Source organism: Lissotriton helveticus, chromosome 4_1, assembly GCF_964261635.1.
Source record: "Lissotriton helveticus chromosome 4_1, aLisHel1.1, whole genome shotgun sequence".
Lineage (NCBI taxonomy): Eukaryota > Metazoa > Chordata > Amphibia > Caudata > Salamandridae > Lissotriton > Lissotriton helveticus.
Window position 1 is genome coordinate 327,997,449 of NC_136063.1, and position 15,203 is coordinate 328,012,651.

General features: G+C 46.2%; 1 protein-coding gene across 1 annotated transcript in view; it reads left to right on the top strand.

The window, feature by feature from the left end:
- Positions 1 to 15,203, top strand: part of EIF3H (eukaryotic translation initiation factor 3 subunit H) — a 386,817-nt gene that overhangs the window by 251,142 nt on the left and 120,472 nt on the right. Inside the window, exon 4 of the mRNA XM_078686862.1 lies at positions 13,231 to 13,330. Within this exon, the coding sequence (XP_078542988.1) occupies positions 13,231 to 13,330 (100 nt within the window). The remainder of the gene's footprint in view (positions 1 to 13,230; positions 13,331 to 15,203) is intronic.

Below are 15,203 nucleotides of genomic sequence, written 5' to 3' on the forward strand. Positions count from 1 at the left end.
CCAAATCCTCATTCTTTATGGCCACTTCCTTAAGGCTCTTCTCCACCCTTTCGAGCCGTTTCAAAGAGGATGAAACCCCATCTTCAATATCAGAAACCCTTGCTTCAACCACATCCAGCCTACGATCGTGACCCTGGACCTTAGCGTTCATGTCGGCAAGTTTTTTGTCAAGGTCATCAAACCAGTTATCTAGAGCTTTGAAGCCCGCCCTCATTTTGGCGAGCATGGCAGTGGCCAGGGGGTCAGAGCCAGTCGCATCAGTAGGGTGTCTCTGCGGCCGAGCTTATTTCAGGATTGGATGTGGCCCCGGGGGTCTTATCGAATTGGATCTTGGGTTGCCGACGGTCCTTCTTGACCATCGTGGCAAGTTAGTAGCTCCAGTAAGGAAGATGACCAGGCTACAGGACCCCAAAGTGCGGCACTGGGCAGGTAGCTTCATCCAGGCAGGAGGGCGGGTGCCGGGGTGAAATAAAAAGGAAACCCCGATCTCGGGGGAATAGCGGGGTCGCCGGAGTTGGCCGCCACCAAGACACAGTGAAAGGCGCAGTGAAATCCGGGACACCAGGCAACCTCTAAACCAGGATCTGATGAAGCACCACCAGGGAGGAGCCAAAAGAAGATGGAATGAATATAGTGCCAGAAAGATGCGACTCAACAGTGGAGATTCGGCAGGCCTGCCAGGAGAGAGTCACTCGGCAGATTGCAGTGGCCAAAGATGGTCAGCAGGCTTCCGGATGCAGGCGATGCAGCAGCCAGGTCGGTAAGGCGAGAGGCAGACTGTGGAAAAGTAAATTTTGCCATGTTCTGTGTCCCTACGTGTTCCCCATCTTGTGTTATGTGTGCATGATTAATATGCATATGTATTCCCCATGATCGATTAAAGACGCAATTACAGTTGTGTCCAACTCTAGTATGCCAGTTTTCAGTTCTCGTGAAAGCTACAAGTATTAGGCCTATGTAAAGCTACGTTGCCACGTTTCTCAGTGTGCACGTTATTTCATTGTAAAGATCCCCGTTTCTAGGCCTCAAAAGGGCCCGGACTCAGATTCAGCTCCAGTCTCCTGAACCCTCTCCAAGGAGCGATACAGCCCCCACCTGTATCCCTGACCCTTCACTTACTTCCTGCCTCACAGTGCCCGGCTCGGCCTGGCTCTGCCTGCCAGTCTGCCAAGAGTATGTTATGATTCTAGTTATCAGTCCAGCCCTCCTTCCCTGCATTCCTAAGCTACTGAATTGCATCAATAGTTTCAGTCATCGTCTAGCCTTTACGTCTCCATGTAAGAGAAATACTGTATTTATGGTCATTTAATATTCCTCAACACACACTACATGTAGAATAATGCATGCACCAGTCTTAGTGTCTGTTAGCCTTTGCCCTGATAACTTTTGGATTCTATCAACATGTTCTCTAAACATCAGATACTAGATAGTGTTTAGGTACATGTCGCTCTGACTCTCTAGACTTTCGTCTCTCCTTCTAGCTCAGAAGTCATAGCCCCCAGCTTCTCCCTAGTAACACGTCATTGCCAGCTTGCGCGCACCACTAGGTTAGAGGTCCCGGCTCCTTAGGTAGCCCCCTCCATGTTTCCGCCCCATTTGTGACATATTCCGTTACGTTTACATCACATGTCTATGTATACGCCCTGTTCACGCCTCTTGTTACACCTACTTTCTGCCTTATCTCTCGCGACTGCTACAGGCCCTGCCCACTGCTACGCCTATTGTATTGAACCTCATGTATTTTGTTTAACTATATATGCTTGTGCACTGTTATTAAAAGTGATCCCATTCCTTTGTCCCTGCCCCGTGCAGCGCTGCCATCCTATTCCCGTGCAGGTTGTCCTGTTCCTGTCCTTTATGCTGTATTAAACCTGCAAACTCCTACTACCTCGAATCTTGACTCTTATTTATTGAGCTATCTGTTATTGTTACATCTAGTCAAAAATAGAGGTATTATTTATTTATTTACCACATAATGGCGCCCGAATAGGGACCTGCCCTTTCCCCACGCGCCGGAGAAGCCACGCAAGCCCCCTGATCCTCTGCAGCCGTGACGGAACCATACCGTGCACGTGCAGATATTTCTGCTTCAAGTATCCCTCAGGCCCACGGAGGAGACGGAGGTTGCGGTCCAGCATCCAGACGAGGCGGTGGAGGAACGCGGCGAGTCCCGACCAGAGCCCAAGCCGAGAGTCCAAGGTCCGAGGTATCCGGAGGCCCACCCGTAACAGAAGTCCGAAGTTCATCCGTCCGGCGTCGTAGCAGTCCAGTCCAGTCCGAGGCCTTCCGTTCTTGCTGCCCGGTGAGTACCGTTGCTGGGGTAGTATCTAGACAGGGTCAATTGCATTGTCTCTGGTCCGTGGGTTTGGGTACACAGATCCAACACGAAGTGTCCACTTAGGTGGATGCGGGTCCTGACGTGTCTCTTTATGAGACCGGTAAGTTTCGTACTGTTTTAGCAGTGCATCTAGTTTCTGTTCTAGTCCGTTCTGTTCTCGAGAAATTCATGTATTCTGTTTTCAGTACTCCAGGTAGTGTTTTGTCCGAACTGTTATCCTAAATGTCATTCATGTATTTCAATGTCGTGGTATGAAAGTGGTGTTTCTGCAGTAATTATCGTGTTCATTGTGTATTGTATTGTGTCTAGACTCCAGCCCAGTCATGCCATTGTTTTCCAAGTTACGTCAGTTAAAAACTAGAAAAGGTCTGTTAGAAGAAGCAGTTCCTGTCCCGCCTAGGGACAGTCCAGGTCATTTTATGTATCAAAAGCATGGCATAAGTGCCATATTATATCTAGATTTATGGGTGGAGTACACCAAACAGTTAGAAGAAAAGTATAGATGGCCCGTATCGGGTACATGGGATGCCGAGTGCATCATGGGAGTAGAAGAAGCATTATGGAAAAAGAAAGCCAGACAGTCACAGAAAGATGCCATCGAGTTATGGCGCAAAGAATCTCATAAAAGAACGGAAAAAGAAATCAGAAAGTCAGAATTAAGTAGAGAATCCTCAGAAAGAGCCCAAGAAAGGGAATTAATCGAAATAGGTGAACGAGTTAAAACCGAACAGTCAGACAGACAGAGGAATGCCCTTATTAAGGGTATGTATCCTCTTCTTGCCGAGGGCTTGCCAAAAGCAACCCCGGAGGCATCCAGTAATTTTCCGCCACCCTTAGTTCCGACCAAGCTACGTCACAAACCGACCGCAGCTGATATTTTTCTCTCGTCCTATTTGGACGACACAGTCCCAGAATATGCAAATCCTGTTCCGCCAGCTCCTGTAAATAATGTAAATCCATCTCCTCCAGTCACCGGGGCACCTGTTGCAGTACCTGTTACGGTACCCCCGGTCCAGCCTACATTACAAGTACCCGCTACACTGGTCACTCTGCCAGCACGAAGAGTATCAGTCGACGATTCCAGTTTAGGGGCCGCGGGAGGAGGTCCTCCGGGAACCCCGCCGCCACACAAACGTGTAACGTCAGTCGAGTTACATGAACGTGCGTTACAGCGCACGCCCAAACATCAGTCTGTTGCAGATATCAGACGAGCTCTTACCGAATGCCGTTATGATCCGGTCCCAGGTGATGATAGTATGGTTATATATTCATTACGTGTAAGACGGGTGACCGAGTATTTGGACACCCTACCGAATATGAAAGAAGATCTAGACAGAATGTATCGTTTCATTCGTACAGGACAAAATCCAGAAAGTATTGGTGAAGTCATGTCTCACAGAAAATCTGAGATCCAGTTCATGCTGTTAAAGTTTCTGATCAATTGTTTAATAAGGGAACAAGATTCCCCGACTAAAGATCCGACCGAAATGAAAGTTCTGACAAGATGGAGTGATAATATAGCCGAGGGTAAGCACAAGACACTCAATAGTATAGAGAATATGTACAAGAAAATTCGTAAAGAAATAATAAGGTTACACGAACAACGCAAAGAAGCTCTAGGAAGCGAGAAAGAAAATGACTCTTCTACTGAAGAGGTAGAGGACGAGAACACCGCCAGAATAGCGTATGTAGGTAAATCTAGATTTCCAGACCTACACTTACGCCTAGAACACAAGAAAGTGTTTCATCCTCCAGCACCGGAACAAGGTTCTCTAGAACAAGTATTTCAAGCTACCGATCACATTCTGAAATCACGAATCGGTTATAGTGAGTTAAGTACCATGCATGAACAAGAACTAGCCCGATCAGCAGTCCGATGGATTACTGATTCTACCACTTTTCCAGACGAAATAGTGGCACAAATGTTTCTGAAACTGCCCCCAGCCGAGCAGCGACTGGTGGGTATGTATATGATCCAGCACCTCATTACTCTGTATGAGGGTCAACATTCTGATCCAGGTCCGTTACATGATGTCCTGAACGAGTTACTCCAGTATAGATGGAAAGGTTTAGGCACCGATTTAATTAGTGTCATTCTAGAACAGCGCCACAAATATAGAACGTTCCTGAACCCGCATTTTGTTCATGTCTCACCTCCAGAAAGTAAACCGTTTTACGTAGATAGACAGCATCCGTTACGAGAAGTACACCCAGTTAGGACAGCGGGTGGTGAAATGCAACGAGTATTTGTTTACACCCCAGTTACCAAGATGGAACTCTTAGAGATGAAGAAATTAATTCCCTGTCACGACAAAGATCCAGCAGGGTTCCACCGAGAATTAAAAGACATGCTCCGTATGGGAGAATACACGTATCCAGATATAATTAAAATGTTAAAAGTCCTGTTGCCTGCGGGCATATACGAAAAACTCAAGGAAAAAGATTGGGAGGTGGGAGAGAAAAAGATCGATTGGACAGCTCTAGAAGCTGAAGATAAGATACGTGTACCAGGTACCGGTCTTGGAGACAAATGTAAAGAATTACCAGAATTATTGATACAAGTTTTGCCTAGGTTATTAGCCACGAAAAAGGAAGACTGGGATGCAATCTCAGCATGTAAACAGAAACCAGACGAAGATACTAGTGATTTTTATTCTAGATTTGAGAAATGTTTTATAATAAACAGTGGTTTGAAGACGAGTAGCGAGTCATACCCTCATCTTTTTGTTACTAAATTAGTCGAGAATTCAAGTCCACAAGTTAAAAATCGAGTTTTGAAAGTCGAAAGTACTTGGCAAGCTAGTACCCCGTCCCAGATGCTCCAGATGCTCCAGTATCACCAGAATAGAATCAGAGAAGAGCAAGAACACGAGAGAAGACGTATGAAAGACACGAAAATGAAAGTACTAGTTGCACAATCTGTTCCACAAGACAGTCAGAAGAGGGGTCCGAATCAAGCCAGTCATCCTGCAGCTCCCGTTAAAGGGACCTGCAATTATTGTAAACAGCCAGGTCATTTTATAAACGAGTGTGCAGTTCTGAAACACAATATAGCCACTGGTAAAACTAAAGAAAGACCACGTCCGCCTAGACAAGAGCAAGTTTCACAGACGTCTCAGTCACCACAGAATGCACAACAGACAGTTCCAGCACCGCAGCCTATAGCTGCAACACAGCATGTTACACAGCAGATGTACCAGTATGCACAATCCGAGTATCCAGAGTATCAAGCGTATTCATGAAACAGCCTAGAGAGGGAGGTAGGCTTGCCTCTCATCGAGATTCCTGTAGATCAAGAAGGTCCCTATGTTCACAGTCAAGTATTAGGGAAAGACAGAAAGTTTCTGATTGATACAGGGGCAAGTAGGACTACCATTAGTCACGACGAGGTTCCAGGGGCTCCGCTCTCAGGCTCTAGAAATGTTTCCCTTGGATTTTCAGGAAAGCCTATTGTAAACGAGATATCAAAGCCAGTTACTCTAGAAGTAGGTCCATTGTCCCGAACTACTGATCTATTACTTACGAAGTCATGTCCAGAAAATTTGTTAGGCATTAAGACACTGAAAGAATTAGGTGCAGTTATTTGCTGTTCCCCAGAGGGAATACGTTTGTTTTTACGTGACTTCAAGGGTCACTATGTATTACGAGATTTTGATCCGAGATTGTCAAATGTCCCGCAACACCTATGGGCGCAAGGTCCAACTGATGTTGGTTTCATGCGAATCACACCCCATCGTGTGACTCTCAAGCAAGGTGTAGTGTTACCACGAATCAGACAGTACAGATTGCCACCTGAGGCTGTAGCAGCCTTATCCAAAATTATTGACGAGCTTATGGCTCAAGGAGTAGTTGTAGAAACTGACTCCAATGTATGTAATTCTCCTATCATTCCAGTCATGAAACGTACTGATCCAAATGCACCCCCAGTATATCGATTAGTGATTGACCTTCGAGAACTCAATAAATGTATCATCCCCCAGTACCCAGTTGTTCCAGATATTTCTTCCCTATTGACAGCCATTGATTCTGAGGCTACATTTTTCACAGTCATAGACCTCAAAAACGCATTTTTCAGTGTCCCCATTCATCTAGACAGTCAGTTTCTTTTCGGATTCTGTTTAAATGGAAGGAGCTATAAATTTACACGAGCTCCTCAAGGTTTCACAGAAAGTCCTAGTATTTACAGTCAAGCACTTAAGAGACAACTAGACAATATTCACATGCCAATTGACACTGCCCTGCTCCAATATGTCGATGATCTACTGATCACTGCCCGTTCTGAACGTGCTTGCGAGCGAGCGTCACTCACAGTTCTGTATTTCCTAGCCAAGATGGGGCACAAGGTGTCCCCTTCAAAACTTCAATTCTGTGTCCAGCAAGTGATCTACTTAGGCCACTTACTGTCCAAGTGGGGTAGGCAGTTGACACCCGACCGTATCCAGTTAATAGCGAGTCTCCCTCAGCCCAAGACACAGAAGGAGGTACGTGCTTTTATCGGCCTTACTTCTTATTGCCGACAATGGATTCCTCAGTATGCATTTTTAGCCAAGCCACTGATACAGTTAACGACACAGGAGGCAGCCGTATCGACTGTTCTCCCTTGGACATCTGAACATACACTTAGTTTTAATGAATTAAAGAAAGCCTTATGTCAAGCTCCTGTTCTAGCAACACCGAACTACAGTAAGCCTTTTACGCTTTTTGTCACAGAACGTGATGGTACAGCCTTATCTGTTCTCACCCAAGATCAAGCAGGACAATACAAGCCCTGTGCTTATTTTTCGAGCACACTAGATCCAGTAGCCCAGGCTCTGCCTGCGTGCCTCAAGTCAGTTGCAGCCACAGCACTAGCTATTAGACAAAGTGATTCCATAGTGTTAGGACATTCCCTAACAGTACAAGTTCCACACTCCGTGGAAGTTCTTTTAAACCGAACACAGACTCAGCACTTGACAATTGCACGTTTGACAGGTTATGAACTGACACTGTTCCAGCCACACATAGAAATCAGACGCTGCAACGTTCTAAATCCTGCTACCCTGTTACCATCAGTTACTTCAAATCCTGCCATGCATGACTGTGTGGAAGTAGTTAACACTATGACTAAGCCGAGACAAGACCTGACAGATATTCCATTACCAGACCCCGACCTGACACTTTATGTGGATGGTTCATGTATGAGAACGAGTACAGGAGAACTAGTAGCCGCGTATGCAGTGACTACTGACACTGAAGTTATTGAAACACACCGTATTGACACCCTGTCTGCTCAAGCAGCAGAGCTAGTCGCTCTGACTCAAGCCTGCATACATGCCAAGAACCTGAAGGTTAATATTTACACAGATTCACGCTACGCATTCGGAGTCGTACACGACTTCGGAGTGCTCTGGCAGGAGAGAGGTTTCATGACTTCTCATGGAACCAAGATTCAGCATGGTTTCCTTATTCAAGCTCTGTTAGATGCAATACATTTACCGACATCCATCGCTATTATGAAATGCAAAGCACATACGAAAGTTACAGACATTATTTCTCAAGGTAATGATCTAGCAGATCGAACAGCCAAGCTTACAGCACAGACTCCAGACATACCAGTTAACAAGACACCGACATCCACTCTAGAACAGACTACTTGTATGACAGTTAAGGACCCTACTCAAGATGTCATAGATATCCAGTTACATGCTACTCCCGAGGAAATCAAGAAATGGTCCGAACAAGGAGGGGTCCAGACAGATCAGGGATGGTTGACGAAGGGAAAAGCCACATGGTTTCTCCCCGACTCTATGGTTCAAGTCATTATCAATACCGCACATAGTCCAGCACACTTAGGAGAAAAAGCCATGATAGACAGTATCCAGAACATTTGGTTTAACAAGCATTTACGAGCTGCAGCCAAGCAGAAAGTCCGTACCTGTATGATATGTTGCCAGTTCAATCCAGGTAAAAGTGTCCCGGTGGAACAAGGTGGATTCCAGCCCCCTGACCACCCTTTTGAAGTCCTCCAGATGGATTATATTCAGATGGAGCGATGTCGAGGTTTCAAGTATGTCCTTGTAGTTATATGCGCTTTGTCCAGCTGGACAGAAGCATATCCAGTCCCAGATTACACAGCCGCGACCACTGCCAAGCAGTTGGTTCGTGAATTCTTCCCCCGTTATGGACTCCCTAGGGTCGTGTATTCTGATAACGGCCAGCCATTCTCATCCGAACTAATGAAGCACGTTTCCCTTTTGTTAGGGTACCAGTGGAAGTTCCATTGTGTACGCCATCCAGAAGCAGCCGGTCTTGTAGAGAGACATAATCAAACCCTGAAAATCCGCATTGCCAAAATCTGTCAAGAAAAAGGTGTAGACTGGTTAGTTGCTCTGCCAGTCGCTTTGTTTTATATGCGCATGGTCGCACACTCCAGATCAGGTCTGTCCCCTTATGAGGTCGTATTCGGCCGCCCCCCGAATATGTGGGGTACACCTAGACCCCGAAGTATTACAGATGTTTCCAGTAATATGCTGACAGATTACCTAGCTTCCTTGATGTCTGCCCTACACTCTTGTCGTTCACAGGTTGCCGCTGCATTTCCCGACAATACGGAAGTCAAGCCACACGAGATCCTTCCCAGCACCCTGGTCCTCGTCCGCAATTTTGATCGTTCAAGTCCGCTGGAGCCTCGCTGGAAGGAACTGAAGTTAGTCCTCCTGACCACCCGTACTGCCGTCAAGTTGGAAGGCAGGAAGGGGTGGGTGCACCTGTCACACGTCAAGAAATTTCACGGACTAAAAACTGTTTCCAAGAACATTTCCAAGGATTGTCATGATTTTAAAGACTGCCAAGATACTATTCTTAAGGACTGTCCCGCAAATGACATTGATATCAAGCCCTCCCTGTTAGAGAAAACTCTGCAGCAGGAGTATAAAAGTAAGCTACGGTCTAGTAAAATAAGTCAGCCAGTTTAATTGTCTAAGTCCTCCCCTAGGTGAAACGGTTAGACAGGTATCTGACATGTATGAGATAGACCCCCATAGTGAGAGAGTTAGTCAAAACTCAATCCGATGTATCGTTTTTCTAAGTTTTATATTGTTTTTAAGCTTGATGATTACCTGCACGAGTTATGCATTTCATTTATGTTTTCCAATTTCTCATGTAAATAAGTTTTCTAATGCTACAGTAGAGCACACGTTTAGTGATCTGCCTCCTCATGAACTATCCTATCGTCTTGCTATGCGCAATAACACATTTATCCGTATGTTACATTATTCACACCAGACCAGCAATGCCACTAATTGTTGGGTGTGTGGTCGACTCCCCCCTTTCCAGACACCGAAGGGAGTGCTGCCACTGTTTCCTTATCCATTTTCACATAATGGTTCATGTGGAGCCTGGTCCATGTTAACGTCATCCTCAAATGATATGTCCCTTCTGAATAGTACATGTTTTCCAGACAAGCAAGGTCTTCCCCACAGAACAGGGTTAGATCTAGAAAATGAAGTTTATAATTTAGGTAATTATTCTTCGAATTTTATGGTCCTGAATGTTCAGTCTGATCCTACTCCAGACTTACCTGCTATTTCAGTATTACCAGTCAAAGGCGAATTATGTGTCCGAAATAATGGTTCCGTACATGTAGGACATAGTGATTGTACTACTATTGTCAAGTATAGTGACAGTGGGAAATCTATTTTCAAAGCTTCACGTCATTCTTATTTTGTTTGTGGTCAAACCGCATATGTTCGTCTGCCCCTCGATTGGGAGGGAACCTGTTACATTGCCTTCCTACTGCCACCAGTTTTCCTAGCCCCATCTGATTATCATAGAAACACACATCTAGTACACATTAGACATAGAAGGGAGATCGAGTCCCCGATTGTCGATCAAACTGAAACTGCTCTAGAACAGTATACAGATTTCAATAGAGGATTCTTTTTCTTTATAGGACCTATCCAGAATAGTAAGTTAATCCGTAGATTAACCAGAACCCTTGAGGCAGTAGTGAATGAGACTGCCTCTGCTCTAGGTAACTTAACCGAAGAGCAATCTGCTATGAGATTTGTCGTGCTCCAAAATCGTCTCGTTCTTGACGTAATACTGGCCGATAGAGGAGGAGCATGTAGAGTCATCGGATCTAGTTGCTGCATTTTCATTCCTAATAACGCGCCGTCTGTTTATTCAGCTATAACCAGACTTCATAAAATTGCCCATCAGTTACACCAGAATCCAGGCACCTGGACATGGTCCGGTTGGTTCTGGAGTATAATTTCTGCCTGGGGATGGAAAGTATTGTCATTTCTAGGTATTGCAGTAGCGATCATATTCAGTTGCTGCCTCTGTATACAATGTGGCCCTGCGATTTGCGGCATTTGTGCTACCTCTTGTATTCCTAGTCCCAAGTCCCGTCCTAGATCCCGCTCCAAGAAAATTCGAGACGAGCAAATGATACTGTATGAAATGATAGATGGTATCATGAATATTGATGTTTCCTGATGGAAACGTAGTGACAAGGAGGGAATGTGGAAAAGTAAATTTTGCCATGTTCTGTGTCCCTACGTGTTCCCCATCTTGTGTTATGTGTGCATGATTAATATGCATATGTATTCCCCATGATCGATTAAAGACGCAATTACAGTTGTGTCCAACTCTAGTATGCCAGTTTTCAGTTCTCGTGAAAGCTACAAGTATTAGGCCTATGTAAAGCTACGTTGCCACGTTTCTCAGTGTGCACGTTATTTCATTGTAAAGATCCCCGTTTCTAGGCCTCAAAAGGGCCCGGACTCAGATTCAGCTCCAGTCTCCTGAACCCTCTCCAAGGAGCGATACAGCCCCCACCTGTATCCCTGACCCTTCACTTACTTCCTGCCTCACAGTGCCCGGCTCGGCCTGGCTCTGCCTGCCAGTCTGCCAAGAGTATGTTATGATTCTAGTTATCAGTCCAGCCCTCCTTCCCTGCATTCCTAAGCTACTGAATTGCATCAATAGTTTCAGTCATCGTCTAGCCTTTACGTCTCCATGTAAGAGAAATACTGTATTTATGGTCATTTAATATTCCTCAACACACACTACATGTAGAATAATGCATGCACCAGTCTTAGTGTCTGTTAGCCTTTGCCCTGATAACTTTTGGATTCTATCAACATGTTCTCTAAACATCAGATACTAGATAGTGTTTAGGTACATGTCGCTCTGACTCTCTAGACTTTCGTCTCTCCTTCTAGCTCAGAAGTCATAGCCCCCAGCTTCTCCCTAGTAACACGTCATTGCCAGCTTGCGCGCACCACTAGGTTAGAGGTCCCGGCTCCTTAGGTAGCCCCCTCCATGTTTCCGCCCCATTTGTGACATATTCCGTTACGTTTACATCACATGTCTATGTATACGCCCTGTTCACGCCTCTTGTTACACCTACTTTCTGCCTTATCTCTCGCGACTGCTACAGGCCCTGCCCACTGCTACGCCTATTGTATTGAACCTCATGTATTTTGTTTAACTATATATGCTTGTGCACTGTTATTAAAAGTGATCCCATTCCTTTGTCCCTGCCCCGTGCAGCGCTGCCATCCTATTCCCGTGCAGGTTGTCCTGTTCCTGTCCTTTATGCTGTATTAAACCTGCAAACTCCTACTACCTCGAATCTTGACTCTTATTTATTGAGCTATCTGTTATTGTTATATCTAGTCAAAAATAGAGGTATTATTTATTTATTTACCACAAGACGTAAGCCCATCAAGCTGGGAAGGACGAGGAGCAGGGAGCCCAGGCAGCCACCAACGCAGCCGGGCGGTCAGGGCCGCAAGTGAGCCCTAGAGAGGCCCCAGACCGGAGGGCAGGGGGGCCTAGAGAGTCCCCTCCATTCAACCGGCCACGAAGCACCCCCCCAGGCGTCGAGAAGATGGGGAGCCCAATCGCCCACCACCACTAGTCCACCACCCCCACCCAAGCCCCGGAACACCTCCCCCGCAACCGGAGCTCGAGGCCCTGGCTTTCGGCAGCGCGGTAGGCCCGAGGGCCAAAATGTCCGCACCTGCAGCGGGGGCCAGGCAGGGAAGAGGCGGGCAGCGATCGGGCCACGGGAGCATGCACCAGAGCAGGCGGGAGCGGGGAAAGAGATCGGGAAGGGGGCGGCAAGGGGCACTGACTCGCCACTTCCCCGGCAGCACCAAGATGGCGGATGGTAGGCCCGAGCCGGGCCCCGGTGGTATCGGGCGCCGGCGACGTCCAAAGTCGGTCCCAGCAATTATGGTGGCATCAGTCGCTGCCGCGGGGCCCCGTGATCGCGGGGAGATGGAAGTGTGCATGGTGAGGCTCTCGTACCGCAGGATCAGGGCCGGTATCATCGCCCGACCGGCGGAGCTCTAATCGGATGCGGCCATCTTGGTCGCCTCCGTAGCCACGCCCCACTAAGACAAAACTTTTTAGGGAGATGTAGGGTGGGCATGTATTCTAGATTTGGTCCTGGCAGGGCCTTTCATGTTTTCGATTGGTGATGCGGCAGGTGCTTCTTGTGCTTAACCTTCAATAAGTAGGATGTACTTGGCTTGTGATCAGTGTGTTGTGGCTCATCATAGTCTTATGGACACAACAGAGAAGTTTTTGCAATGTCAGCAGTTAGAACAACACATGCTGGTAGAATACCAAATTATTATGTTTAAAGTGCTTTAATCATTTCCATGGACTTTAATGGCTGATACCACATAGAAGACCACTCATTACAGCTACATTGCAGATTGCTCGATTGTGTTACGTTAATGTTTATCTAGACCCATGGGTTTTATCTGGATTTCCTTCTAGTATCCATGTCCTGGAACATTGTTTGTTGAGTTTGAAAAGTCACTTTAGATCTGCCTTGTTTCTTACACCTTTGATTTGAACAGAATGTCTCTCTAACAAAATGTTGTTTCTTTTAGATCCCATCAAGACTTCACAAGGATCTCTTTCTCTGAAAGCTTTTAGATTGGCTCCTAAACTGATGGAAATTTGCAAAGAGAAGGACTTTTCTGCTGAAAGGTATGCACTTTTTATTGCACCGTTAGATCCCCCCTAAATAAAGTGAATACCCTCTGTTCTTTTGTACATTGCCTTTGGTCTTCCCTTTAGCTAACATAGTAATATTAGAGATGTCTTCAACTTCCTCTGTTCAATTTATATTTAGTTTAGATTGCCTGTATTGTTTTGACTGGTTTTGATTGTTAACATTTCTTATTTGACACATGGTGTGCTATTTTGTGAAAACACTTTTAAGTACATTTACCCTATAATGCTAATCCAATACTTTAATGTTACTGGCACCAATTTGTCACATTGACAACACTTTTGCTGCGCTCAAACTCACTTCTTTTGGAGATGCTGGGCATATGAGATAGAGCTTGATAGGTACTTCAATGAATGTTGTTGGGACGAAAAAGCCCACTGCATGGCGATAGGCCTGCACCTCTATACGGAGTGCCCCATCTGCAGTGATGTCTGGATCCTTGGTACCGATTTTTGCGTCATGATCAAACACTTCTCATGCTTGTGTGCCATGACCTAGGCCTGCCTCACGGATTGTAATCTTGTTACACTGGGAGGACGCATAATACGCCACTAGAGATAAAGAACGACTATCCTTACCTAGCGGTAAATAGCCAAAGCATTATCGTGGCAGCATGCCATGTTTTTTTAATGACGATGACTAGCGTGAACAGACCCTTGTATCTGTGTCATTTGAGTGAGGCCTACTGACCCACTCATGTTACGTTTCGGTGTTGTGCACCTAACTCGCCCTTAACCTGCACCAGGTTAGTGTGCAGCGTGTGTGTACTGTAATGTACATTATAATGTAAGTGTGCTTATGTATAGCACAGTGCACGGCAGCTAGTGGGCTCCATATTGGAAGCCCAGGGTCTTGAGTAAAGCATTTGGAGGTGGAGGAACCATTCCTAGACAGATTTGTGGATTGCCTGCACTTCTGAGAGCTTGGTTGTATACACACTGGAGTAAGGGAGAGCCAGTCTCTCTCCTGCACTTCCAAGCAGTTATTTGATTCAGAAAAGGTCACTGATCAGTTGGGCCTGGGCACATCTCACAAAGGAGATAGGACTGATCAGGGAATCTCAAAGAATAGGAACTGGGGCCTTGGTAACCTTCTGACAGGCATATATTAGTGAAGGAGATATCCATATGTGGTCCTCTAGTCACACCCATGGCATGTGAAGGGATATTGTGTTTGTTTGGAGTCTCTGTTGCTGTGACAGACTCCTTCCTAGGCAAAGGGCAGGACAGAGGAGTGGACATTCCAAAGGCGGCAACCCCAACATCTCTAACTTCAAAGACTAAGACACTAAATGACACCTGTTAGAAAATGGATTATAAAAGGGTGAACTTGAGTCTCCAAAATTGTCAGACTGGAGCTGTACATCAGCATGGAGAAGCTCAGCATGATTTCTGCCTCTTGTGACCAGCACTGGGGACTAAGGCCTTCTGATCTTCCTGCTGTGTGAGGGGACATCACCCTGGAGAATCAAGACCTCTTATTCCAGAGACTAAAGCACTAGAATCTGCCTTCTACAGAGACCAGAGGACCCTGGGAGGAGAAAAAGTGCCTGAAGGAAGCAAGGTCCAGTGGGGATCCTCTCGATTGGACCCCTGATTCAGAGTGTGAGATTTGAGTCTGCGTTGAGGACCGTTGTACTAATCGTGCCGTCTGCTCAAGTGCTGCTGTTCACATCCCCTGTGTACCAGGTTGGGGCTGCTGTGAAGTTTGAGAACCGTTATACTGATCAGGCTGTCCACCTTAGGGCTGCTGTTTGCGATCCTGTGTGCCTGCGATGACGTTTGGTGTTGTCACCCGGGGGACAGTGGGAGGGCTTTTGCTGTGTGTTGTTTGTAAACCCCCACATGC